At 36.5% G+C, this 25,728-nt stretch overlaps 2 protein-coding genes across 3 annotated transcripts; both read right to left on the bottom strand.

Moving 5' to 3' along the window:
- Window positions 1-1,875: 1,875 nt before the first annotated feature.
- On the bottom strand, window positions 1,876-23,107 carry LOC136203068 (uncharacterized). 2 transcript variants are annotated; one of them, XM_065994119.1, is made up of 16 exons: window positions 22,785-23,106; window positions 22,645-22,689; window positions 22,422-22,462; window positions 22,234-22,315; window positions 21,430-21,474; window positions 20,846-20,902; window positions 18,943-19,002; window positions 18,722-18,849; window positions 17,449-17,716; window positions 17,274-17,340; window positions 11,205-11,275; window positions 11,044-11,133; window positions 3,634-3,742; window positions 2,509-2,600; window positions 2,286-2,391; window positions 1,876-2,140 (listed from the first exon to the last, which is right to left on the bottom strand). In XM_065994119.1, the coding sequence occupies exons 1-16, from the start codon at window positions 22,908-22,910 to the stop codon at window positions 2,034-2,036; spliced, it is 1,494 nt and encodes a 497-aa protein (XP_065850191.1). In that variant the 5' UTR covers window positions 22,911-23,106; the 3' UTR covers window positions 1,876-2,033. The 2 variants fall into 2 exon arrangements, with proteins under 2 accessions (XP_065850191.1, XP_065850199.1); XM_065994127.1 differs by lacking the exon at window positions 1,876-2,140 and having other exon boundaries at window positions 2,281-2,419; window positions 22,785-23,107.
- Window positions 14,061-17,258, bottom strand: LOC136203084 (protein FAR1-RELATED SEQUENCE 5-like). Its single transcript, XM_065994139.1, has 2 exons — window positions 16,619-17,258; window positions 14,061-16,318 (listed from the first exon to the last, which is right to left on the bottom strand). Exons 1-2 carry the CDS (start codon window positions 16,658-16,660, stop codon window positions 15,005-15,007), a joined length of 1,356 nt encoding a protein of 451 aa, XP_065850211.1. The 5' UTR covers window positions 16,661-17,258; the 3' UTR covers window positions 14,061-15,004.
- Window positions 23,108-25,728: the final 2,621 nt, after the last annotated feature.

Here is a 25,728-nt window from a genome sequence, read left to right as displayed (position 1 = left end):
CATGGAATTTAAACACGGTAAAGGAAAAAGTCTAATAATTCTTTAAATAAGTATTTTTATTTGAAAATCGAATCGAAAACACGAGTTCCATTTTCGGATTCGGAAAAAAAATTCAACCAAAATGTACTAAACGGTGATTGGCGGAAATGGGTGATCCACCCGTTTCTGCCATGGTAGAAACAGGTAGTTCATCCGTTTCTGCCTAGGTGGAATGGTGTGAATCACCCGTTTAGTACATTTTCGATGAATTTTTTTTTTATATATTGATTGGATCGGTTAGTTTTTGGAGACGAATTTCAATTAATGTAAATAGGAACGGGAGTCATTCCATTTCCTCGACGTTCTCGGGTTCATTTTTCATAAATCCAATTTTTGACTCGGGAGAGAGAGGATATTAAGTTTTTGAATGGAAAAATGAAAAGGGCAAAAATGTCCAAGAAGAGGCGGTAATAAGTAATTGGAGGTGGTGAATAACAAAACCCAACCTAAAGTTGTTATATTGCTAAGAACATTTTTGTAAAAAAAAATACTTTTTTACTTTTCAAATATCAGATTTTATTTTTTAATTATTATTTTCTCTCTCCTTTTTGTTTTTTACATTCTCTATAAATTTGAGAAATATGAAATTATCCAGAACTGGAAATTCTAGTTCAACCTATTGCTGAAAATACATCAGTTGGATTTAGGTATTGAAACCATGTCTCCGAATTGAAACTAGAAATGGAAATACTTATGATTGAGAACTTCAGTGCCAAAGTGAAAAGAAAAGAAAATTAAATAGGAAGATGTATCCTGTTAGAGCTCCAATTAATACCAATATGCTTTAGGGAAAATTCCACTGTGAAAGGAGACTGCTACAAAATATAGTTAGTATCATCATTCATGCGTTAATTTCCTCAAACACCTTATTCATATTTCAAAAAAATGAAGCTTACATGATTCCAACTCTTCCCAAGAAATTCATTAACAGAGACATACATCATCTGCGAGAACCAGTAGCCAAGCCCTGTATCCACCATTTTTCACATCATCTTGTGCAACGCAAAACAAATCATCAAACCTTCAGTTATATTACACTCATGAATTGGAAATTCGAAATTTCCAGATTGAATTAGGGAAAAAAAGGAGGAGAAAGGGAAGAGAGAGAGAAAATTCGATTAATAAATTTTGATTTTTCGAAATTAAAAAGTGTGAAGTTTTTTTTTTTTTTTTTTTGACAATATTTCCCCAGACAGGCCATCAATTTTGACGGAGTGAGGCCAAAAACGCAATTTTCCTAATAGATCAAACAGTATGATCTTTTGCTTGAAGAAAAACCTCAAAGACTGATAATTAACCCTGAGCTAGAGAGACCTAATCCTTAGAAACATACCACCAACAACATTCAAACAATAATATCACTAAAACAACTTAAACAAGTAAAATATAATGTACATAAATAATATAACTCACTCACTGAAAACTACGAAAACAATGTCTTTCTCAACATAATCCAATTTATTGTGTCCATCAGCTGAATACCCTTTTTCCACAAATGTCCCATTGACTAAATATTTTTTTTACTCCATTCCTAGGTCATTCTAGCAAATTACTCCCTTATTATCTAATATTAACATGAGAGGGAATTTTTTTTATTAACTAATATATTTTTTTAATTTGTATGAAATACTCTACAATGACTTATATAACGGAATGGGGGAGTATATAATTACATTAGATAAATAAATATAGTACTGCAACGCATTTTATCAATTGATCACATTTAATAACCAAACAGTACAACACCATTTAAAAGTTTTCAATTAGTTCCTATTTGTTTTCAATTAGTTATATCTAATCTATTAATATATCTTAATAAAATATGATGAGAACAAGTAAAACAAATAAATCCATAAAATTACGGTTTAAAAGTCATCAACGTTATTAGACTTTTTCACCAGTAAAAAAACAAAAAATTAGTGATGTGATAATTATACAATGTTTTTTTTTGGAAGATAAAGGAGATGATGTAATAATTATACAATGTTGATTTACTAATCTAATTTTTGGTCTGAGGTATAAGCAGCATCAGCAGAAGAAGTGTCCATATCATTAAGTCCCAACTCCTCGTTCTGTTCCCATGATCTCTCATATTCCTCAACTGAAACCATGGGTTGAATCAAACTAATTAACACACCATTTGCTTCCACAAGAAATACATATACTAATTAACAGAATTTCCACACAATAAGCAAATTGTTCTCTGATTTCTCATATGCTGCAAAAGGGAAGAGAAAGAAACTTACATAGTAGCTGATGGTCATCTTTGATATCATCTGTTACTGGTGCAATAAAAGAATTTGCTAATCCATCGTCTAGAATCAAATCCCATGGCTCTTCCACACTTAAAAGCTACAGAATGAAGTGTCCATCTTAGTTACTGAAAGAGCACTAACCAAACCATCAATCTGTATCCAACAAACAATATATGACATACATATACATAGTTGTACAAGAAGAATGTAGTACCTTGCTTAGCCTTGCACTGAAGTCTTGCCACTTGCTTCTTTTATCTTCATCAAGACTATCTCCGAAGGAAAACCCATGCACTCTCTCAAGGCCTATGTACATAATTCACACATCTTTATATTCTAATTCAACTCATATAGCAAAGGACTATAGATCATCAAATTTTGGTTAACTTCCCAGTAAGGAAAAAGTGTGTTTTGTTGATGGAAATCGGTAGAATTACCATTAAGAAACGCTGATCAAAATACTATTTCTGAATTCTAGTGTCCTGTTTGTGGTATGATAAATTTTAATATATCTGTTTCTGCTTTGTGCTGCAATGTATGTAACAAGGTTTTCAGGATATTTGGTGAACATAACTAAAGCACCTCCATTCTACTATAACAGTTTATTCTATACACTGAAACTAGTTCAAATACTAAACGTTGTTAGTTTATGAATGCAATAAAAGTGAGTTTCTTATGCGTCATCAATAAATATATTATAGCCAATGTATCTCTCTTGATGAAGCATTATGCAGAAAGAAGAATGATTTATTTGTTAGAACACACATCTCCCTCTGAATCTTAGTTCCACTCGAATCATTATATAGGTTAAGCTAACAGGTTACATCTAAGGATCGAAATAAGTTTAAGCACCCAATCCATTCATATGCCAATTGTAAATTTATGATGAGAGTTGGTACATTACAAGTTTAACTCTTTCCATGCCTGTTATACGAACCTGTTTATACTGACAATTATATGCATATGCTATAGGATGCAAGGCTAAATGAAATAAGATTTTAAATATAAGTTTATAGAGATGGACTAATATTTTCTTTTTCTTTTGTATTTCTTAGAAAAGTTAAAGGACTCCAGCACAAACAACCTGTAGTGCTATTCAGATTTAGAAGGGGTAGAAGTAACAAGAGCTATCATAATTGGATTCGGCATAAGAATACAAAGTTGTTGTGTCAAATGTAGGCCAATTTTCCCAAGAATACGGTATTTACCATACCACATAGATCCATTGCAAAGTAACTTCCATGTATTATATATGGAAACATATAAATTGGAAATGGATACTTGAGCAAAAAATAAATAAATTAAAAGTAGAAAAACTGAGAAAGCATATGAGACTTACTTTCACTAATTTTTGTAATTAAACCTTCTACAGTTGTGACAACTCCCCCTAATGTGCCACTTGCAAGCTCCAAATCAAGCTCTGGGACTTTAACACCTGCAGTATCCGACTGATAAACGCACGTGATTCAGTCAAGATTAACCATAATAAAGTGGAATTATAGAGCATGTGTATAGAGAATGGCCACTGTAATACTGCCACCGATTTACATTAAACAGTCATTTAACAAAATCGTCAACAAAGTACATACTTGACCTAATCAAAATCAATCCAACTCTCAATCTAACACTAGCTATTGCAATTCAACCTTCTACGGCAACTGGACCTGTCCCATCTGTTCGTGCTAGCTAATGGTACACATCTTTTACAAAAATTGGTACTATTACAAAGATAAGCAACAACAGTACGATATGCATGACAATGCAAGAATGAGACCTGTCATGGAACCGTTTGAACTAAAAGATCAAGCTGATAATTAAAGGTCCACTTTATATTAATAGCTGACACACCCCCACACGCGAAAGCATACTTGGGCTTGAAGCGTGACAACACATGCCCATATTACCATGTCCTGCAAATAACTCAACAAATGGGGCTACCAGGAATCGAACCCTACACCACTTGGTCATACTGGCTCTGATACCATGTCATGGAACCAACTGAACTAAAAGCTCAAGCTTATAGTTAAAGGTCCACTTCATATTAATAGCTGACACATCCCCACACGCGAAAGCACACTTGGGCTTGAAGCGTGACAACATAGGCCCATATTACTATATCTTGCAAATAACTCAACAAATGGGGCTGCCAGGAATCAAACCTTAGACCACTTGGTCACACCGGCTCTGATACCATGTCATGGAACCAATTGAACTAAAAGCTTGAGCTAAAAGTTAAGGTCCACTTCATATTAATAGCTGACAAGACCGCAAATCGCTTAACAAGGTTTTTCAATGAACTTTTACGAACCATAAGTTCATAGAAACCATGGCTTCGCTATTCCTACGAGGTATGAGTTCTTCAATTTTTAATGGATTTATCAGTGCCTGATTCCTTAACAATAACATTTAGCAAAATCATGAGAAGCTTTTATTGTATATGATATGTACATATTAAGGGCGTGTTTTCTGAGACCCTAAAAGCAGCTTTCTCCGCTTTTCTTAAAAGCTGCTTTCAGGATGTAATTAATGTATAGTCTACTATAATTAATGTATAGTCTCTCCAAGATTACTGATAGCATACTTAGGCTGCTTGTAGGGTAGAGTTGTCTCCTAGGCTGTGTATATATGTGTGTGCGCATGTAATAAAAAGATTGTAGGAATACCAATACAAAAATTACATGGTATCAGAGCTTAAGGGTAGTATTTCCCAAACTTCAGTTTCTGTGAAGAGCTTGGTTCTGTGAATTTTCTTTTTTCCTTGGTAGCATTTCCCAGACTTTCATTTCTGTGAAGAGTTTGGGTCTCTTAAGTAGTTACAGTTTAGGGCTTCCATTTATCTGGGTAAATTACATACGTGGTGTACAACCTTTACCTGTTTTCACACTTTGGTGTACAACCTTTAATTTTGCACACTAAAGTGTACAAACTTTAGGTGACCTCCCACTAAAGTGTACAGCCGGTAATTGTAACCGGTCAACCCAAAGTCAATGTGCCACATCATCATTTTCATCCTACCCATTATAAAAAGTGGGACCCACTCCTTATGAAATTATAAAAATACCCTCTACCCTTATATAATTACTAAAATGTCATTATCTTCTTTTTTGTTCCAATTTTTCTCCATCTTTCTCTTTCCCTTTCTCTCTCAAAATCTTCTCTCTCACTCCTCTCCCTAAGTCTCTCTCCTCTCTCTAACTCCTCTGTCATCACTTACCCTTTCTCCTTCGTCATCAATATGTAATTTACCCAGGTAAACGAAATGAAGATGATGTCTACACAGATGCACAAATCGGAAAAAAAGATTTTATTGTGTCGGCTATTAACGTCTCAAACCTAGCTAATTTAATTGAAAGCGCAAGATTGATGAAAAAAGAAAAGGCCAAAATTGGGAAGGGAAAGACGATTACTAGTAGAGATTGCACTTGAATCGAATGCATGGATTGGTATCTATATAGCAGTGGCATCTCTGGTTTGTGCAATTGTGATGGCTAAAGATCTCATCCATGGCTTCCGTTGCAGAAAGTTCTAGTTCCCTAACAAGTTCTTCTGCATCAATGCCATGTCATTGACCATATTACCTGTGGCAATCAAGCTCTTCGTGGATCTGAACACCCCTATACCTCGCCGGATTGATCAGCTTTCAAAGCTTAGCAGCAGTGCCTTGATCTGCACAATGATGGGTATTTCTATCAAGTGTATCTTTGTGGGTTATTCTCGAACTCAAGAAGGGTAACGTTGCCATTCTCCTTCTTTGGGTCGTTATTTGATATCCGATGTTACCTTTTTTGAAAACACTTCTTTCTATGGTCTTGAATCAACTACATCTGTTACTATGGTCTTGAATCAACTACTTCCGTTACTGATTGTTTATACTATAAGTGAGCAGGTGGTTTCTATTACTTCCCGCCCGATTGTCTGTCAAGTTTATTCTCAGCGTGTACGTCCCTAAAGTGTTGCAACTCCCAGTGCTCCAGTTGCCAGTGTTCCCCCTCCTCCAAATCCTTCCACATCTTCATATCTGAGCCTTGACCTTCCTATCGCCCTCCGAAAAGGTACCCGCCAATGCACTTACCCAATTACTTCATTTGTATGTTATGATGCGCCGTCAAGTCTTTTGTAGCCTATTTAGATTTTGTTGTTGTTCCTTCCTCCTCTCTGAAACACTGAGAATCATTCTGGATGGCTAAAAGCAATGGAAGAAAAAATGCATGCCCTTAAATAGAATCATACTTGGGATCTTATGTCTCTTCCGTCTCAAAAGCATGCTATTGGTTGCAAATGGGTGTTATCGAGATGAAGGAAGGGATATCACCTGAAGAGGGAGTCAAGTATAAGGCTAGAGTTGTTGCTAGAGGCTTCAATCAGAGAGAGGGAGTGGATTATAATGAGATATTCTCACCAGTAGTCAGACACACCTCTATTAGAGTGTTGCTAGCTATAGTTACACATCAGGATTTAGAGCTTGAGCAACTTGATGTAAAGACAGCCTTTCTGCATGGAGATTTGGAGGAAGAGATATACATGACCCAACCAGATGGTTTCCAGATTCCTGGAAAGGAGAGTTATGTTTGCAAGTTGAAGAAGTCCTTGTATGGACTTGAGCAGTATCCCAGACAGTGGTATAAGAGGTTTGACAGCTACATGATGCAACTGAGCTACACCAGGAGCCCATATGATTGTTGTGTCTATTACAATAAACTGGAAGATGAGTTTTTTTTATCTATCTGGTGTTGTATGTAGATGACATGTTGATAGCTGCAAGGAAGAAGCACGACATTCAGAAGTTGAAGGGTCTTCTCAGCGCAGAGTTCGAGATGAAGGATTTGGTTGTAGCTCGAAAAAATCTGGGAACAGAGATTTACAGGGACAGAAGAAAAATGAAGCTTTTTCTGTCACAGAATGGCTATATTTAGAAGATTTTGTCAAGATTTGGCATGTCTACCGCAAAAACCATAGATACTCCTAGTGCTGCAAGTGCACGCCTATGTATTGCTTTTGCACCTAAGTCTGTTGAAGAGAAGGAGTACATGTCTCGACATAGTTGTGAAAGGCGAAAGGCGAGCCGAGGCGATAAGGGTAAAATACCGCCTTGAGGCGAGGCGAGAGGCGAGGCGACCGCCTCTCGCACGTGAGGCGACAAACAAATTAGAAAAACACAAAAAATAAAACCATAACTCAAATTGACTAGTTTAACTTCTGAATCATTTGAATTCCTTGCTTGACCTCTTGCACATACTTCCAACAAGGATTTGTCGCTTTCGATGTATTAGAATTACTAATACTTATGTCCAAAAGCCTGCAGAATTTGGAAAATTACACTTGTAAGTCACTGTTTCATACATTTTCACAAACTTTCATACAGTTTCAAACACTTTCACACATTTTCACTCACACATTCATACATTTTCACAAACTTTCATACAGTTTCAAGCACTTTCACACATTTTCACTTCACACACATTCATAAACTTGCATAATAGTATCATAAGCATAAAATTTCACACTTTTACTTCACACACTTTTATAAACTTCACATAAACTTTCATAACTTAGCAATAATAACAAAAATCACAAAATTTGGGCAGCATAGCATTTGCATAAGTCAATATAATGAGTAGAAATTTGGGCAACATAACAGTAGGATGAAGATGAAGAAAGAAAAATAGAAGAAAGTAGAAGAGTATGAAAAGAAAAATAAAACAAAGGAGAACAGGCAAGAGAGAACAGTACAGAAAGAAAAATAAAAGAAAGGAGAACAGACAGTACCTGTAATCGTGGTGGGTGGTTGCCGGCCTTCTGTCTATCGGTGCTGTTGGGTGGAGATGAATTTTCTATCTCGAACGATCAGTGCTGTTGTGGCTAGTTTGCTTTTTTCTTCTTCTTTCAGTCGAAAGTTTTTGATTTTTTAACCTAAAAATCCCTTTTATACATGTTTCGAATTTGTTTTCAAGAAAAAATGCAACTTACGGCCTGAAGTGCAGAAGGCGACCGCCTCTCGCCTCCAACCGCCTCTCGCCTGTGGTGGCCAGGCGGTCGCCTTATGCATATCGCCCGCCTTCCAGTTGAGAAGGCGAGGGAAGGAACGCCTGGGTCGCCTCTCGCCTCAGGCGACCCAGGCGATCGCCTTTCACAACTATGTGTCTCGAGTTCCCTATGCTAGTGCAGTAGGAAGCTTGATGTATGCAATGATCTGCACTAGACCTGATCTTGCACAGTCTGTTAGTGTTGTTAGCAGGTTTATGGGTGAACCTGGCAAGGAGCATTGGCAAGCTGTGAAGAGGATTTTTAGGTACCTAAAAGGTATACCTGACATTGGTCTCATTTATGGAGATGATACAGAGTGTTTGGTGACAGGTTTTTCAGACTCTGATTATGCTGGAGATGTTGACAGTAGAAGATCTATGAGTGGTTATGTTTTCACTCTTGGCGGTTCAATTGTCAGTTGGAAAGCTACTTTGCAGCCTACAGTGACTTTGCCTACTACGGAAGCAGAGTATATGGCACTAACTAAAGCTACTATGGAGGGGATTTGGCTTAAAGGACTGGTTAGTGATCTTAATCTACATCATGATCAGGCTACAGTGTATTGTGACAGTTTGAGTGCAATCTGTTTAGCCAAGGATTAGGTTCATCATGAGAGGACAAAGCATATAAATGTGAGGTATCATTTTCTGAGAAGTGAGAAGAGGGTAAAGGTGAAGAAGGTTGGCACTGCGGACAATCCTACTGACATGTTTACCAAACCCGTTCAACAGAGCAAGTTTCAACATTGTTTGGACTTGCTAAACATCAGAGATTACTAGTTGCTTGTGGGCAACTTTTAGGCAGAGGGAGAAGTCTGTTCATCTAGCACTGTCATGGGTGCATATGTTATGTTTTCAGGAGGATTCAAGTCAAGGTGGAGATTTGTCGTAATGCCTTGAATCAGTATATCCTATTTCCTATTCGGAGTAGTATTGTGTTTCGGATTTCTACTTGGATTCGAAATCGTGGGGACATTGTGGGATCATAGGTTCCTAGTTGGATTAGGATCATGGATTCCTAGTTGGATTAGGTTAGATTGGGTATTATAAATACCCCATTATGTAAACCTATTCATGTAATTTGTTTTTCTGGCTCCTAATAAATACTATTCTCCTTCTGCCCGTGGACTAGCCAACACAACGTTGGTGAACCACGTAAATCTGTGTTTTTGATTATTTATTATTTATCTTTCTCAACTAATGCTTGGCGTGAGGCGTAAGGCACACTACGGCTCAAGGGGGTACTCGAGCCTTGGCGCTAGCGCGTGCCTGAGCGGAACAAGGCGCATTAAAAGAATAAAATTATATTGAATCACCATAAATGATAATATTTAAAATATAAGAAACTGTAATTAAAATCAAAATGCGAAAAATAAGACATCATGTCAATATTCTTAATAATAAATTTTAACATGCAATAAATATGTTGTGTGCTTGTTTCCCTTTGTTTCGCATTATGCATCTTTCTCTCTCAGTTTTTTTTCTATGCTTGTTTAGTTTGACAGTTGTCTCCTTTCCTTTAGTTTTTGTTTATTTTTTCACACCAGATGGTCTAATACAACGGTGGAGATTGAACACGTGGGTCAATAATATAAAACCCTAAAAAAATAACTTGGACAAAAGGAGCGCCTTTGATAACCATGTCCACTCGCACAAAGGAGTGCCTCAGCATCGCCAGAGCAACATCGTTCGCCTTGAGCCTTGTGCGCCTTGTACCATGGCATCGCCATTAACAACTATGTTGTCACATATGAACGTAGGGGCAATTACAAAAATATGTAAGATTGCTATAAGTTTGTTATTTCTAACAGTATAGTTGGTTATACAGCTGAAGCTATTAGTAACAGTCTGCCACATCATTGGGAAGCTTTTATTCCTTATTCCTTTTTAAGTTCAGGCATTATGTAATGTTTTTCGTCATTCAATCAATAGACAAATTTCTATCGCTCTCTCTTCTCTCATATAAATTCTCTAATTCTAAACATCAGAATATCTAAGTTCTAATAACATCTTTGTCTGTGGGACAATTGGTCCAAAACAGGCCCCTTATCCAATATATCAGATGGGCCAGTGTTATCAGAATCTACATCCATAGTGATGTCAAATAACCTTCAACTATTTCGAAATAACAAGCTAAAAGGATAGGGCAACAGAAAGGGAAACATATGGGAAAGAGGGGAGGGGAAACACATATCAGCAAAGGGACATGGAAGTTAATCATTGACCTCAGTGTCACCCTTCAATTTAGGTAGTAGAGGGAATAATGATGGTTTATATATCCCATCAAGTTCTCCGTTTTTAACTTTTTATTGATTTTAATTTTACCTCGAACGTACTTCTAAAATACTTAATTACTTTGCCCCTCATCTACCCCTTATATCTAACCAAAATATGTGAGATCATTTTCTTATTTTCTTTTTCTCATTTTCCTTCCCCTGGTTGTCATTAACCAAATGGTATGGAACCCCTAAAATAATACCTACAATAGTTATTATGCCTAGTCCCAATTTAAACACCACTAAATTTCTGAACATTTTTCTCTTGAGTTAATGATCATTTCTCTGTTACTCTCTCGCTGGCATTACAATGTGACAAACATGCACACAAAAAGAGGAAGCCAAATATGTTTCATCCTTGGATGTATTTCTCTTATAGCTATATAATTTAACCAATCTTATTGGGTCTTGCATAAAAAAAAAGTATGTCATGGTAAGATTCGAGCAGACCTTTATTACATCACGACTTAGGTCATTCATGTTCTTTACATGGAGAGTAATTCTCTTTCCTTTTTCAGGAACTCGTCCACCAGGTTTCAACTGCAGGGAAAACAATTAATACAATAATATCAATCAAAGAAAAATATGAATTATAATGAACTTGTACAAACCTCAGAGTTGCGGTACCCACAGGAATCACAAGTAGATGCCATGACAATTACTTCTTGGAAGTATGGAATCTCTATAAGTTGTTAAGGCTAATAGTGTTCTCATGCATAACTTGAGAGGATTAAAATTCAAATACTGCAAATTTTAAATGAAGACTTATAAACCCAAACCCACTGACTTAAAAGATCTAATATAGTGCATATCTTTTGTTCCCACAGATAACAATCAGATTCCACAGCCACTAGGTCCTTCGAGCAGTCTTCAATTAGTTAAAAAGTAAAACACAAGATGATGTGAGTAAAAATACAATAAATAAAAAAACAAATCTCTACCCAGTAATTCTTGTTGACAACACCCGTTTTGTGTAATCTAAAGAATAATAACTAATCTTAGAACTGGTTGAGAAATCAAAGTACAATAGAAATAATATATAGTCAAACGAATAGATAAGGATAGACAGCGCAAGTAAGAGAAAACAACTATTTGACTCTCTTCCACAAAATGTCTTAAAGGAATAACAGGCCAATAGAAAATTTGCCAACAAGAAGACAATTTCTCAAGCATACCTCCTAACCATCAATGCTACCCTCAATAGCCCTGCCATCTCTCTACACCAGGAATTCTGCTTGCGAAGCAAGGGTGGTGGATTTTAAGTTTAATGCTTTCACCATCATATGCATGTTTTGGGTGCTATAGAATTTATATTTGGGCTGAGATGTGGAAGATGCTTGAGAATACAATGCATCATTTGGCAATCAACATTACTTCATTTGGGAATTTATGCAAGTCTCTCACTTTTCTGCGTTTTAAATTTAAATAAAGGCTCCAGTTGAAGTAATCAAGTAATGCTGATTCCCAAATGATGCATTGTATTCTCAAGCATCTTCCACATCTCAGCCCGAATATAAATTCTATAGCACCCAAAACATGCATATGATGCTGAAAGCATTAAACTTAAATCCACCACCCTTGCTTTGCAAGCAGAACTCACTTTGGAACATCTACATGACAGAGTAACCCAAATTCCATTACCAGTAGAAGTTACTAAAGTGAGTTATTCTGAGTTCAACAGCTACACCATAGTTGTTAAATCGAGATTCGACTCGTGACTCGAAATCTCATTTTGCAAATCGGAACTCATGAATCGAATCGTAAGATTCGGATCAAATTCAAAATGCTATACAACAACAACAACATCAAAGCCTTAGTCCCGAAATGATTCGGGGTCGGCTAACATGAACCATCGTATAAAACCGTGAAATCAAGTCGTGTCAGCGACACAAATTCGCTCCCTCCACTCCGTCCTATCCACTACCATATTTTCCTCAATTCCCAGTAAACTCATATCACTCTCGATCACCCTCCTCCAAGTTTGCTTAGGTCTTCCCCTACCCCTCACCACTACATCCCTTTGCCACTCTTCGGTCCTCCTAACCGGCGCATCAAGCGCTCTACGTCTCACATGGCCAAACCACCTTAGTCGGTTTTCTCTCATTTTATTCTCAATAGATGTAACCCCTACTTTTGTCCTAATTATTTCATTACTCACCCGATCCTTTCTCGTATGACCACACATCCATCTCAACATACGCATCTCCGCCACCGACATCTTATGAATGTGACAGTGTTTCACTGCCCAACACTCCGTACCATATAACAATGCTGGTCTGATTGCCGTGCGGTAGAATTCTCCCTTCAATCTATTAGGCATGCCGGGGTCACAAAGGAAACCCGTAGCACTCTTCCACTTCGACCAACCAGATTTAATCCTATGAGCAACATCTCCATCTACTTCGCCATCCGTTTGGATAATAGATCCTAAATACCGGAAGCAATCTGAGGCCTGAACAACTCTCCCATCTCGGGTGATTGTCCCTGCCTCCCTACTCCTATGGCCGCTAAACTTACACTCCAAATATTCTGTCTTACTTCGGCTCAAAATGCTATAAAAAATAAACTATTAGCCATATTTAACATTAAATATTAGTCCAAAAATGCAAGTTTAATATCTAAATAGAAATTATATCAAGTTAACAGCAAGTAGAGACAGACAGAACATAGAAAATAGAAAGAATAAAGAGTAGAAGAAGATAATAACAAATAAATAGAAAAGAAAAGGGAAGGTTTTGGAATTTGTAAAGTGAAGAGTCATCTAATTGAAACTATTTGTGTTTCATAACTTCTGTACATTTTTTTTGTTTTTATAAAGTGAATAGTCATCTTCTTCTGCTATACGTTTTTCAGTTGTTAAAAATTGGATTATTATTTTTTAAAGTGATTTGCTTCACGCCGCCCCTTAATTCCCACATACCGCCTCCAAATTACAATTTTGCCCCTTCCCTTATATTTGCAATATTAAGTTCAAATTCAATTTCTAACTTCCAAACACTTTAGTTCAAACCAAAAGAAAACCCGGACTAATTATGACTGGACGTGGAGGTAAAGGAAAGTCAATCGGGCTCATTTCGGTACGTGTTTCTAATTTTTTTCAATTTTTTTTTTTTTTTTAAGTTTTCTGTCCCGAAATTCGGGACAGAAAAGTTTATTTTGACGACCATGGCAGGTCCAGGACCCGCCATGGTCATATGCGTGGCGGGTCCAGGACCCGCCATGCTCAAAACCGTGGCGGGTGCTGGACCCGCCTTGGTTTTGAGCATGGCGGGTCCTGGACCCGCCACGCATATGACCATGGCGGGTCCTGGACCCACCATGGTCTTAATACTGGCGGGTCCTGGACCCGCCCGTCAAGAGATAGCTGCGGGTCCTGGACCCGCCGATGTAATTTCGAAGTCGTTTTCTGTCCCGATTTTCGGGACAGAAAACTAACAACTAAAAAAAAATTAGAAATATTTAGCGCATTTAGTTTAGAAATATTAACGTGTTTTTTTAGAACATATTTAGTGTATTTTTTTAGAACATATTTAGTGTATTTTTTTTGTAGAACTTTAACGTGTAGTTTTTGTAAATATTTAGGGATTGTATTTAGCGTATTGCTTTTAGTAACTGTTGAATGTTTATTTTCCAGCGTGACATTGAAGAGGGTTCCGGACCTCGCCATCCTGCTAGACGTGGTGTTACAGCATCTGTTCGGAGGGACCGAGAAGCTCATGGCGGATGCTCAAAGGGCGCACGTGACAGTACAGCGGCCCATGAGTGACGATGAGGATTATGCTACCATGGATGATGGTGAGGACCTTCCCGAGAGCGACCCTAGCCCAATTCGTCGGGCGTCGAAGGGGAAGGGTGCTCGTGCCGAGTCATCTGGTAAATAATTTACATTTTTATCATAATTTTTATTTATTAATTTACTTTACTATAGAAAAATGGTATAAATGTTATATGTTTAATACTATATTGTAGTAAGTAGTAAGCGCTCGAGGAATGTTGTAGATGATGACTGGATTGTCACGGATCCGGCCCCCGGTGGTCCAATTGATGGTACTGTGATTCCCAGCTTCTTGGGACATGTCGCTTCTACCATATGGACCGGACAGCTGAGGTCGGAGCTCAGGGGCCACACTAGAGGGACATTCTGCAGGAAATTAAATGACTGGTATAAGAGTGCTCGTCCAGAGGTCAGGGCGCTTATACGGGGATCGCAACTATCACACCTCCCATCTACCATGTACACACACATTGAAATGCCCCTTATATGTGCTTTTGTGGAGCGGTGGCAGCCAGATACGTCATCATTTCACATGCCATTTGGGGAGATGACGATTATGCTGCATGACGTCTGGGAGATTCTACGTATCCCAGTGGAGGGGCGGATGGTGTCTGATAGCATTGGTGGGGAACAACTTCAGTCGGTAGTGATGGAGGTGTTTGGGGTGAATAGAAATGAGCTGCTGGCTACCCATTGGAAAGGTGGCGGGGTATTCTGCAATTCAGTTGTCTCTTTATGCTCTGTAGGTCGGATGTCTGAGTTTGAGGCTATCGGGTGGATGTTTTTGATGTTCGGTACCACCTTGTTTATAGACAAGAGTAGCGACCGAATCCGACCCGCGTTCGGTACCACCTCATATTCATCTACTGTTTGAGAATTTATTATTTTCTTCCATCTGCCATTCTTGAATTTTGAAGCAAAATTCATGTCTCCACCCATGAGTTTGTAGACTCTGTTTTCTACATCCTTGTTAATGTGCCAAGTACACAACATGTGTGCAGAATCTGAAAAAATCTCTCTAACAGGCCTCATCAATCCCAACTCTCTATCAGTCAAAATAACTGTCGGGTTCATGTCAAATCCAATCAAATTCCTCAAACACTCCATAACCCAACGGTAGCTAGATTCGGTCTCATCCTGCATAATCGCATACGCGATTTTGAAATTGTTGTTGCATGGAGTCATCCCAACAATTTCGAAGAATGGCATTCTGTACTTGTTGGTCTTGTATGTTGAATCCATGCCAATATACCAGTGGTACGTCCGTAGTAATTCAACAGAAGCTGGATGTGCCATAAATACATGTGTTAACACATTAGTTTCCGAATCAGCAAGCGAAGCATGATAATACTTGTTCGTGACGGCAAGGTGGAAAAACTGACTAATCATATCTCTACCCTCAAACCCATCCTTCCTCAACCGGTCTCTATAATTGTATACATGCTTTATTGTTGGGTTATCTTCTGGATGTTTCGTACGAAGTGCCGTCATAATAGCACACGGCTTTGCTTGATACGAACTCATGTCACGCACAATTAGCTTCGCTGCTGGACTAAGACCGCTAATCTGTCGGTGTCCCTCCGCATAAACTATCATTTCATGATTATGCGTACTCTGCTCCCCAGCATTAGCAACGATCTGCCAACCCGAAAAATCTTGCAACTGCCTGACTTTTAGCCGAAATGGACAGCCACACGCTTTAGTTTTTGTTTTCCTACTTAAACCATCTTCTAAGGGAATAGGCAATCCTCTATACCGTTCGCCACGTGAACATCTCAGAAGAGTTTGTTTACCTCCGTGTTTATGCGAAGAAATAACGATCTCGAAACCATTTTTGATTGCAATGTTTTTCGCCCATTGAATTGCTTCCACATTTGTTTGAAATACCGTGCTCGTTATGAAATAAGGACTATAATCGATTCCGTCGCCAACCCAAACTCTAGCTGCCTCCTGAAAATACATGCAAAACGGACTAATGTTAGATTAGTCGCAAAACGGGTCCTTGGACCTCCTGCACATAGGCAGGCGGGTCCAGGACCCGCCAACATTTAAAGGGAGGCGGGTCCAGAACCCGCCTCCATTCAGACGTGGGCGGGTCACGGACCCGCCCCCCTTAAGACGAGGGCGGGTCCTGGACCCGCCCAAGTCTTAAGGGGGGCGGGTCCGTGACCCGCCCCTCACAAAATTAAAAAAAAATAAAGCAATTTATAACTTAAATTTAAAAAATTTAAAAAAATATTAAATCATTACCTCATCTTCGGAGTTTTCGTGTTCCGACGTTCTCGGATCCATAATTTTTTGTTACGTGCTTTGTTCGGGTGTGAGAGAGAGAGAAGGGTGATTTCAAATTTTTTAAAAAAATAATGGAAGGGGCATAATGGGTATGTAAGGGGCGGGGGCTGTAAAAAAGGGGCGGTGTACGGTAACGCGGTGGCCTGAATCGACCGAATCGGGTGACTCGGTGAATCGGCCGAATCGGTGGTGACTCGGCCGATTCATGAAGCTTTCGAGTCGTACCATAGATACGACTCGAATTCTTCATGAATCGAATCGTACGAGTCGACTCGCGACTCGTACGATTCTAACTATGGTCTACACTTAGAGGTCAGTTTCATCAGCAAGCAAAGGGGAAACAGAAGAATGAGAAACTTCTGGCATTACTTAGAATAAATAAGGAGCAAACAATCTTAGTGATTGAATGTGCTGTCTCATCAAATTTCAACTTTGTAGTTCAAATACCAAACAACACAAACTAATTACGAAATAGCTACATGGTGCATACATGCATAAAAACTGTAGACATAAAGCATAAGCTCAAAGTCACCAGAAGATTAAGACTTTTAAACCAATTGAAAAAGTAGGATTGAAGGAACAAGAGAAGAATTTCTCATTAGATCAAGGATACTAGTGACAAACATTCGCGTCTCACATTTGCTAGCACAAGATCCACAGGTTGATGGGAAAAGCATCACCTGTTAAAGGAAGTATGCAGCAAAGAATACTATAAGTAAATAAAAGAGCACCACGATACAAAAACATATTATCAATTCCACTATATTTAAAAGGTATGATTGCATTACTTCTTCAGGAGCAGTATAGCGACATAAAGCTTCAGCAATATCTGCACTATTAGTCTGAGCAATGGATCGATGACCAGCCACGGCTCCAACTGCTCCATGAGGTTCTCTCCTCATTTGTTCAGAAATACTGCCTACCACCTCTGATGGAGGTCTGGCGCTAGATTCTCCTGACTGTGACACATCAGCTAAATAACCCAAGGCTATCTGCTGTTCTGGAGTTCGCTCATAGAACTTAATGCTCAGCAATGGATCCGGTAATGGAGCAAACCTATTGATGCAACCTTAAACTTTGAGGAACAAAACAGGGGAATGGACACAAGGGCTTTGAGCTTGGACTCTAAATTTTGTGACTAAATGACAACCTAACATTAAAAGCTAAGCAATATATAGACAAAGCTTAAAAAAATAATAATCCTAATAATAATTTCATATACCAAAACTGTCCCAATAACTTAATAAAGCACTTGAGTTCTAATATCTTTAACAGGTAAACCAAAATCAGATAATAACACTCCCAGTTTGTCCCAAAAGAAGATTTATTTTCACTAAATTATCCGGGATAAACTGCAGAACATGATCCAAAGTTCAATTTATTTTCGGGATAACAAGTTTCTATGGTCACCGAAGTAGAGTATTTGTGCATAGGTGGTCACTAAAGTATTTTTTGACCCAATGAAGTCACTAAAGTAGCAAATGTGTCAATAAAGTCACTATAGTCGGCTCCGATCTGGACCACTGAAAAGCTGTCGTGGCTGCCATGTCAACAACACCTCACAATATGTCTGACACACGTTGCCACATGACAATAAAAAAAATGAATTGTGTCAATTTAGGATATGTATTACGGTTAGGATTTTTAGAAAATTCATTTTTTAATAGCCACGTGTTGCCATATGGGGAAAAGTGTCATACATTGGGAGTGTGAGGTGTTGTTAACATGGCAGCCACGTCAACCTTCTGGTGGTCCAGATAGTCAGATCTGACCATAGTGAACTTATTAACACAAATTTGCTACTTTAGTGACTTTATTGGGTCAAAAACTACTTTAGTGACTAGTTGTGCACAAAGCCCCTACTTTAGTAACCATGGGAACTTTTTACCCTTTATTTCCGCCTCATTATGAATGTGCAAAAGTAGAGAAAAATGAACAGAGATCATTGCACCAAACGCAGGATCAATGTGCATGTTTACAGTATGCGTAACAAAAAGATTATTCCACACCTTCAAAACCAGGGAGCCTATTAAAAGAAAATACTTCATCAAAATATCTTACGGGTTTTCAATGAAGCTGTTTCCAGCAGGATCATCCAGAATGAAGGTGAAAGATGAAGCTCCTGTCGCATAAGATCTCAGTTTCGACAAAAAATTCTCAATCGCTTCAGCAGTTTGAGGATTAACTTTCTGGAAAGCCAAAAACAGCATCAAGAAAATGGGTAAAGGCAAAAGTTAGGGGAAAAGACATCAAACAGCACTGGCATCAGATTCATCAGATACCTTCCGCTCTTCTTGAAGAGCCTGCAATTCATCGGCAGCCCGTAATAGAATCCCTTCCACCTAAGAGACTCAATGCAAGAAAGAGATGGATTAAATAGTAAATGGGCACAAACTATAAGAATACTCGCAAAAACAACAACAACATCAACAAAGCCTTAGTCCCGAAATGCTTCGGGGTCAGCTAACATGAACCGTCATACGAAACCGTGAAATCAAGGGAAACGGAGTGAACATGAAAGAAAGGGAAAAAAATAGATAAATGGAATGAATAAATTATTAAAGTAAATAATTTTGGATTGGTTGTTGTTTTGGATTGGTTTTAAACAACCCTATTTAAAATAATAAAATAGAAAAAATAGAAAACAATTGTGTTAACATTTAAATTAGAAACCAAAGCAATCCAGTTAAACTAATCTGCTGGTTTGGGTGAAATCAATCGAATGTAATAAATAAATTATTGAAGTAGTCATTTTTGGATTTGATTGGGTTGGGTCATTTGATTAGATTGGTTTTGAACAGCCCTACTTGTTTCCACATGGTGAAGTGGCCTGAACAATTTTTGTGTCATTGCCATTTCAGGACGTTCGGAAAGTATTTCATACATCCAGTATCTTTAGACCTCCTTACTGGTTTATAATGGAGAGGTATTGATGGCAGGAAAGATGCCACGGTTTCTGTAACTCTTTCTTTCCATTGCAATGCTATAAAGCAATTGAACAGAGAGATGCCAATATTTTCAGAAATCAGAATGTCCTTTGATTGTGGATATGGTAATTTTTGTACTTCTTCAACTGCTTTTAGAGAGGTTCCTTTATGTATATTCACTTTGATTAGACAGCACAATCTTTTATGGTCTTTTGTGTAGTCTGCCAAGCCAGAGACAAGAATTCCTTGACACTTCTTTTCTTTTTCAGAAATGTATTCTGTATATTTTAAAACAGGGACTTCGAGTTTGATGTGACCATCTCCTGTTTATTTCCCCTAAAGCTGTGGCTCAGAAAGACAAAAGAGCTATACAGGTAACCCAGTTCCATGATATTATTATTTCCCTGAATTATACAACTAATAAACTTCAACATGTTAATTGCTACCATTTTTTCCCATGCTAGTCATTTCAGTATATTTATTCTTATTTCTAACAGTTTGATGTGTTACTACAATTTTATAACTCCCAATAGAGAAAACTAAGGAACGAAAATTTAAGAGCAACTTTTGTTTAGAAGAACATTATAAATACTGAAACTTTCAAATGATAATCTATTTAGAGTTAACTAAATAGAAGTGCTGAATCTAACAAGTTCATCCAATAACTGTAGATATCAAGAAACTGTATATACTGCATTGGGAAAAAAAAATTCATTAACACAAGAAAAACAATCTAGTAAAAGAAGCTTAAGAGGTTGTATGAGAAGCAATAGTTTATCATATTTTCTAAACAAAATAGATACCATTTATGAGAAAATATTTGTATTTTACTTTATCATGAAGACAAAATTATAGAATAATATAGAACTCGTAGGTAGACCTTTAGAGCATTACAAAGCTATAAAAAATTTGAAGCTGATAATATAAAGATATATTAAAGTGTTGAGATCATTTGCATAAGAAAATTCAAAGTTGGATAAAGTAGATATGAAGATATAAAAATAAATTAATATATCAAAGTAACTTTAACAAAAGGAATCTAAAATTTGGATAACTGACCATGATCAGTATTTAAATTTAAGCTAAAAAAAATCGACTCCACACTGAAGAGGATTTTAACTATTTGAGATTTTTAGGTGATAAATTTGGTATGAACGTGAATTAGCCAAGAGAATATTAAAAGACATCAATACCAAAAAGCATTTAGAACACAGACAGATGAAAAGTATGTAACACAAAATAGAGTCAAAAGGCATACTGTTGACAAACTGCCTCGTTGTGCCTCTGGAGGAATCTCAAAATCCAATTCAGGAATCTGCAAGGAGAGAGGAACGAATGGAAATATAATGTGTAAAGAAAATATTAAAAAAAAAACTTAGATAATAAAGCCAGCATGTTTTTTACTTCAGCTATCACGTTATTAGCTAACAATATCATTATTTATGAATCAATACATAGATTTTATTGATTTCCAGTTACAACCAAATAATGATCGCAATTCAAGGGCCATTAGAACATCCATCAAGTTGGTCCATTAACAATAATAAGAGAACTATTAACAGGTTCTTATGTACAAATGAACCTTCATTCAATTCAATCTGCTTATTCTTCAAATAAGCATCAACTGACTGAAACATTTGACTAATAGCTCAAAGTGCAAACAAGAGTATCATTCAGTTGGACTAGAAGACATTAAACTTGGATCTCAGAAAAACAAAAAGAAACAAATGCTCATAGAATCAAACAGAGCAGAACTATAATATCAGTAGGACATGTGAAGTTTGGAATTGGAAGCCAGCATGTTCCTGGAAAAAACAGAGTAAGTAGTGTAAGTGAACCTACCTTTATGGTGGCAGATTCAGATTTCACAACCTGTCGATTAAGCACCTGCATTTCAAACATAATCAAAACAATTAAGAAAGCTTCTCTTATTTTTGTTGACACAAGATCACAGATTTACATATTTAATATGCATAACAGAGCAACGCAAACAAGTTCAAAAACACAAACACATGCATCTATATATTTATCAAAAGAAACAAAACTTAAAGAAGAGTATGGGAAGAAGAAAAAATGTAAAAGGAAAATAGATAGGAAAGAAAAGAAATATTGAAGCTTTCAGGACTTGCATCAATGCATTAGAATGGCACTAAAATCACCGAAAAATGAAAAGGTATTTACCAGATCATCTAAAGATGGAAACTCGAGAGACATCAAATGAGACACTCTTTGACAATTTATCAAATGCATTTGCAGAACAGTAGCCCCAATAATAAAAATGACAAAGAAGTGTCAAAAAGTGAACCCAAAGCAGGAAGAGAAAATAAGCACACGAAGCTTTGAACCCATGTTAATTTGGCATCCACCAGCATCTCCGCATGACAAAGAAATTTGGCCTTTTTATAATTGGAAAGACAAAAATAAGAACGCATTGAATAGCATTGTCAATGAGAATAATTCCAAGGAACATATTTTGCAAGTAACATAAAATAGTCAAATCATACCAAAGTTGCATATGAATTAGTTATTTATAACAGTTATAGTCACAACAACCGGATATAATTTAGCTTGATGCAGAAAGCACAGTGTAGCATAATGACACGATAAAAACATCACAAAATTTAAGCATTTTATTATGCATATAACCTTCTGGTCTCCGGATGGGATCTCCAATTGATAAGAACATCCCCGTGGGTGAATCTCACCAGCAAACTGGACTTCGTTGTTCCTAATGACAAAAAAAAAAAACGGAAGAAGAAAAATCAAATTTGAATAAAAGATCACTTCTGCAAACTCAAAAACTCCCACATGTTAAAGCAAGAATATAGGGTTACCTCTCACCACAATGTGTACATTCGAATGCTGATAACAGTATCTAGAGCAAGAGAAAAAAAAAATCAGCACTATTTCATCGAAAGCTCGATTTTAAATCTTAAAAAAAAAATCGAGAGTCAATTTGGGAGCTTGCAGGTTACCAAAGGCATAAATTGGGGTTTAGTTACAATACCAAATGCAAAGAAAGTTAGACAGCGAAGTAGCTAATGTATGGAAAATTACCTTTCTAAAGTGAGGGATTAGAGTTAATAAAAACTTTGTAACTCCCTGCGAACAACATACATAAAATAAAAAAGTTAGAAAGATTAGTTTTAGGGGTTGGAATAAAATGAAGCAGCAAGAAAGATGGAGAGAAAACGTACATTTTCGCCGCAACGCATACAGAGGCTTTCGACCTGGTAAAGAGGGGCGTCAGTGTGATCGTCGGTAGAGATAGCTTCCACCACCGACCTGACGTCCACTATCTGCTCCTTATTGCCGTTTTCCATTTGTGTTTTCTGAAATCCGTTGGGCTGCGCTGTGGCAAACCGAAAGAAGAATTTCTAAGGAGAGCCTTCGAATTCGAATTGTGTTCTCTTCTATATTTGTTTAGAAAGTGCGAGACTTCTCTTCTCTTCTCTTCTGGTTTCAAGTTAGCCTGCTGTCGCAAACCAAAGAATAAGCCCTTGTTTGTTGGACTTCTAGCAAAGGTCCTATCCTACTAGTCTAGTCGATGTATCTTTTAGGTTTTTTGCACAAGTAATACAAAATACTTGTATCAAAATTCAAAACTAATACCCTCCGAAAATATTGTGTTCTGAAAAATTTTATGCAGAGAAAATATTGTACAGGAAAATAAAATATTTTTTTACGTTTGGAACCAACACAGGAAAATATTTTCCGGTGTTTGGCTACAACACTGGAAAATATTTTCCAACCACTAAATATAGATTTTTTGTATTTTTTTATTTTCAATTGTATATATAAAACACAAAAAAATATGTAGCGACGTGGAAAACTGTGAAAACGCAAAAATAGGAAAAAATATAAAAAAAAACCCATTAAAACAAGAAAATGTAAAAGAACATGAAAACACACAAAAAAAAAACGTGAAAAGATGTGGAAAACACGAAAATGTTAAAAACGTTAAAAACACGAAATCCTGAAAAAATATGGAAAACAGAAAAACGTGAAAAAACACAAAAAAAAATGTGAAAATTTGTTAGAAACACAAAAAGTGGAAAAATGTGAAAAATCGTAAAAAAAATATTAAAAACATGAAAACATGGAAAAAAAAAAGTGGAAAACACGAAAATGTGAAAAAAAAATTAAGGGTAAATTTCAAATAAAACCAATGTGGTTTCACTAATTTTTAGATAAAGGATTGTGGTTTACTTTTTGTCAAAACGATGATTGAGGTTTCGCACTTGGATTAATGCTATTAAAACCATCTTTAACGACCTGAAAATGAAAATTTTCAAGAATTAAAGTTGTTCAATGTCATATTTTTTATGGAACTGCATTTTCGATTTTCAAAAATCATTTTTTTAGAACTTTCTCTCTCTAAACATTAACTTTCTCTCTCTTTACCAAACATCATCTAAATAATCTCAAAATAAAAAAGTTGAAGAATTAAAATTGTTTAGAATATTAGTAGTTCTTAAAATATATCATTTTTGAAATCGTCAATGGTGATTTTAATAGTATCAATCGAAAAAGTCCTTATTTTGCTAAAGTTGAAAATATAAATCATCGTTTTGACAAAAAGTAAACCACGGACCTTTATCTGAAAGTTAGTGAAACCACAGGGGTTTTATTTGAAATTTACCCAAAAATTAATGTTAAAAACACGAACAAAGCTTTCACATTTTCGGCATTTTTTGTACGTTTTCTCGTGTTATTAACGTTATTGTGTTTTTTTACATTTTTTCTTTATTTTTTGCGTTTTCACGTTTAGTTTTTTCGGTTTTTTCATTTTTCATGTTTTCTTTTTTTTCCGCTTTTTATTTTTGCATTTTGTTACTTTTTCGTGGTATTCACGTTTTCGTGTTTTGTTTGCATTTTTCTTCTTTTCTTCTGTTCATGTTTATTGTGTTTTTCATGTATTGTCACGTTCTTGTGTTTTAGCATTTTTCGTGTTTTCGTATTTTTCATATTTTTTCACGTTTTCGTGTTTTTTTTGTATTTTTTACGTTTTTGTATATTTCGTGTTTTGTCACTTTTTCGCGTTGTTCATGTTTTGTGCATTTTCAAGTGTTTGCTCTTTTTTACGTTTTCATGTTTTTCGCATTTGTTCACCTTTTCATGTTTTTTGCGGGGTTTTTTTCATATTCTCGTGTTTTGTAACGTTTTCACATTATTCATGTTTTCGTGTTTTATATTTTTTAACGTTTTCCTCATTTTTCTCTCAACGCGTATGTTTTGGGGAAAATGTTTTACCCTTTTAAAAAGGGTAAAACATTTTCCCTTATTTCTTCATTCTTTTTCCATTGACTTACCACTTATTTTCCTTTGACTTATTTTCCTGTCCAAACAAACACTGAAAAATTGAAAAAATATTTTCCTGCAGAATATTTTCCCTCAAACAAACAGGGTCTAACACTTTCTTTGTTTGAGTTTTTTTTTTTTTGAAGTAAGGAAAGTTAAGTGTACTTGTTTGAGGTGTAAATAAAAAATAGTGCAAATATTCATTAAAAAAGGCATAAAGCCCATTTGGCCCCTTCAACTAAAGGCCCACACTCAATTGACACCATAAACTACATAAATCAGCAATTAGATCCTCAATTCATCCAAAACTCTTCAATCCACCAATCTTTAACGATAGCGCCTTCTCTCTGTTACGAATGTTTGTACTAACGGTGCATTGACGCCAACTCTCTTTCTCTCTGTTACGAATGTTTGTACTTCTCTCCAGCATAATATATGGTATGAAATCGGACACGTATATGCAAGTCTCATCAGCAAAAATGGAGGGAAATGTTACCGCCATTTTTGTGCAGTAAGAAGCTGGCACGTATCATTTGTTAAGAGAAATTGATTTAAAGCCTTATTTTCTTTTGTTTTTGTTTCAGTTAAACAAGAAAGAGTTTGTGAAATAGAAGACAAATCATGTCTTAAGTTTGACCTTCTTGTTCTTTCTGATTCAGTTGATGCGTAGAATGACTTAGTGAAATAGAAGAGAAATCATGCCTTAAGCTCCACCATCTTCTTCTCCTATTTCAGTTGAACGCGAATTAAAGTATGGAAATTTGAAAAAACAGGGCATTGAATCTTGCAAGAGTTTAGCATCAATCCAAAATTTCTAGTCTTCTCTCTTATGTAAGTGTG

The sequence above is a fragment of the Euphorbia lathyris genome, chromosome 1 (assembly GCF_963576675.1).
Source record: "Euphorbia lathyris chromosome 1, ddEupLath1.1, whole genome shotgun sequence".
NCBI lineage: Eukaryota > Viridiplantae > Streptophyta > Magnoliopsida > Malpighiales > Euphorbiaceae > Euphorbia > Euphorbia lathyris.
This window is presented reverse-complemented; position numbering and strand designations above follow the sequence as displayed.

What these genes read in the sequence shown, in the direction of transcription:
- LOC136203084 (XM_065994139.1), bottom strand. Translation starts at nt 16,660, where the DNA reads ATGGATCCGAGAACGTCGGAACACGAAAACTCCGAAGATGAG. An exon ending in ACGAAAACTCCGAAGATGAG is followed by an intron (nt 16,319 to 16,618) that starts GTAATGATTTAA and finishes ATGTATTTTCAG; the next exon opens with GAGGCAGCTAGAGTTTGGGT.
- LOC136203068 (XM_065994119.1), bottom strand. Translation starts at nt 22,910, where the DNA reads ATGGAAAACGGCAATAAGGAGCAGATAGTGGACGTCAGGTCGGTGGTG. An exon ending in TGTACACATTGTGGTGAGAG is followed by an intron (nt 22,316 to 22,421) that starts GTAACCCTATAT and finishes TTTTGTCATTAG; the next exon opens with GAACAACGAAGTCCAGTTTG. An exon ending in AACAGCTTCATTGAAAACCC is followed by an intron (nt 17,717 to 18,721) that starts GTAAGATATTTT and finishes TTGCATCAATAG; the next exon opens with GTTTGCTCCATTACCGGATC.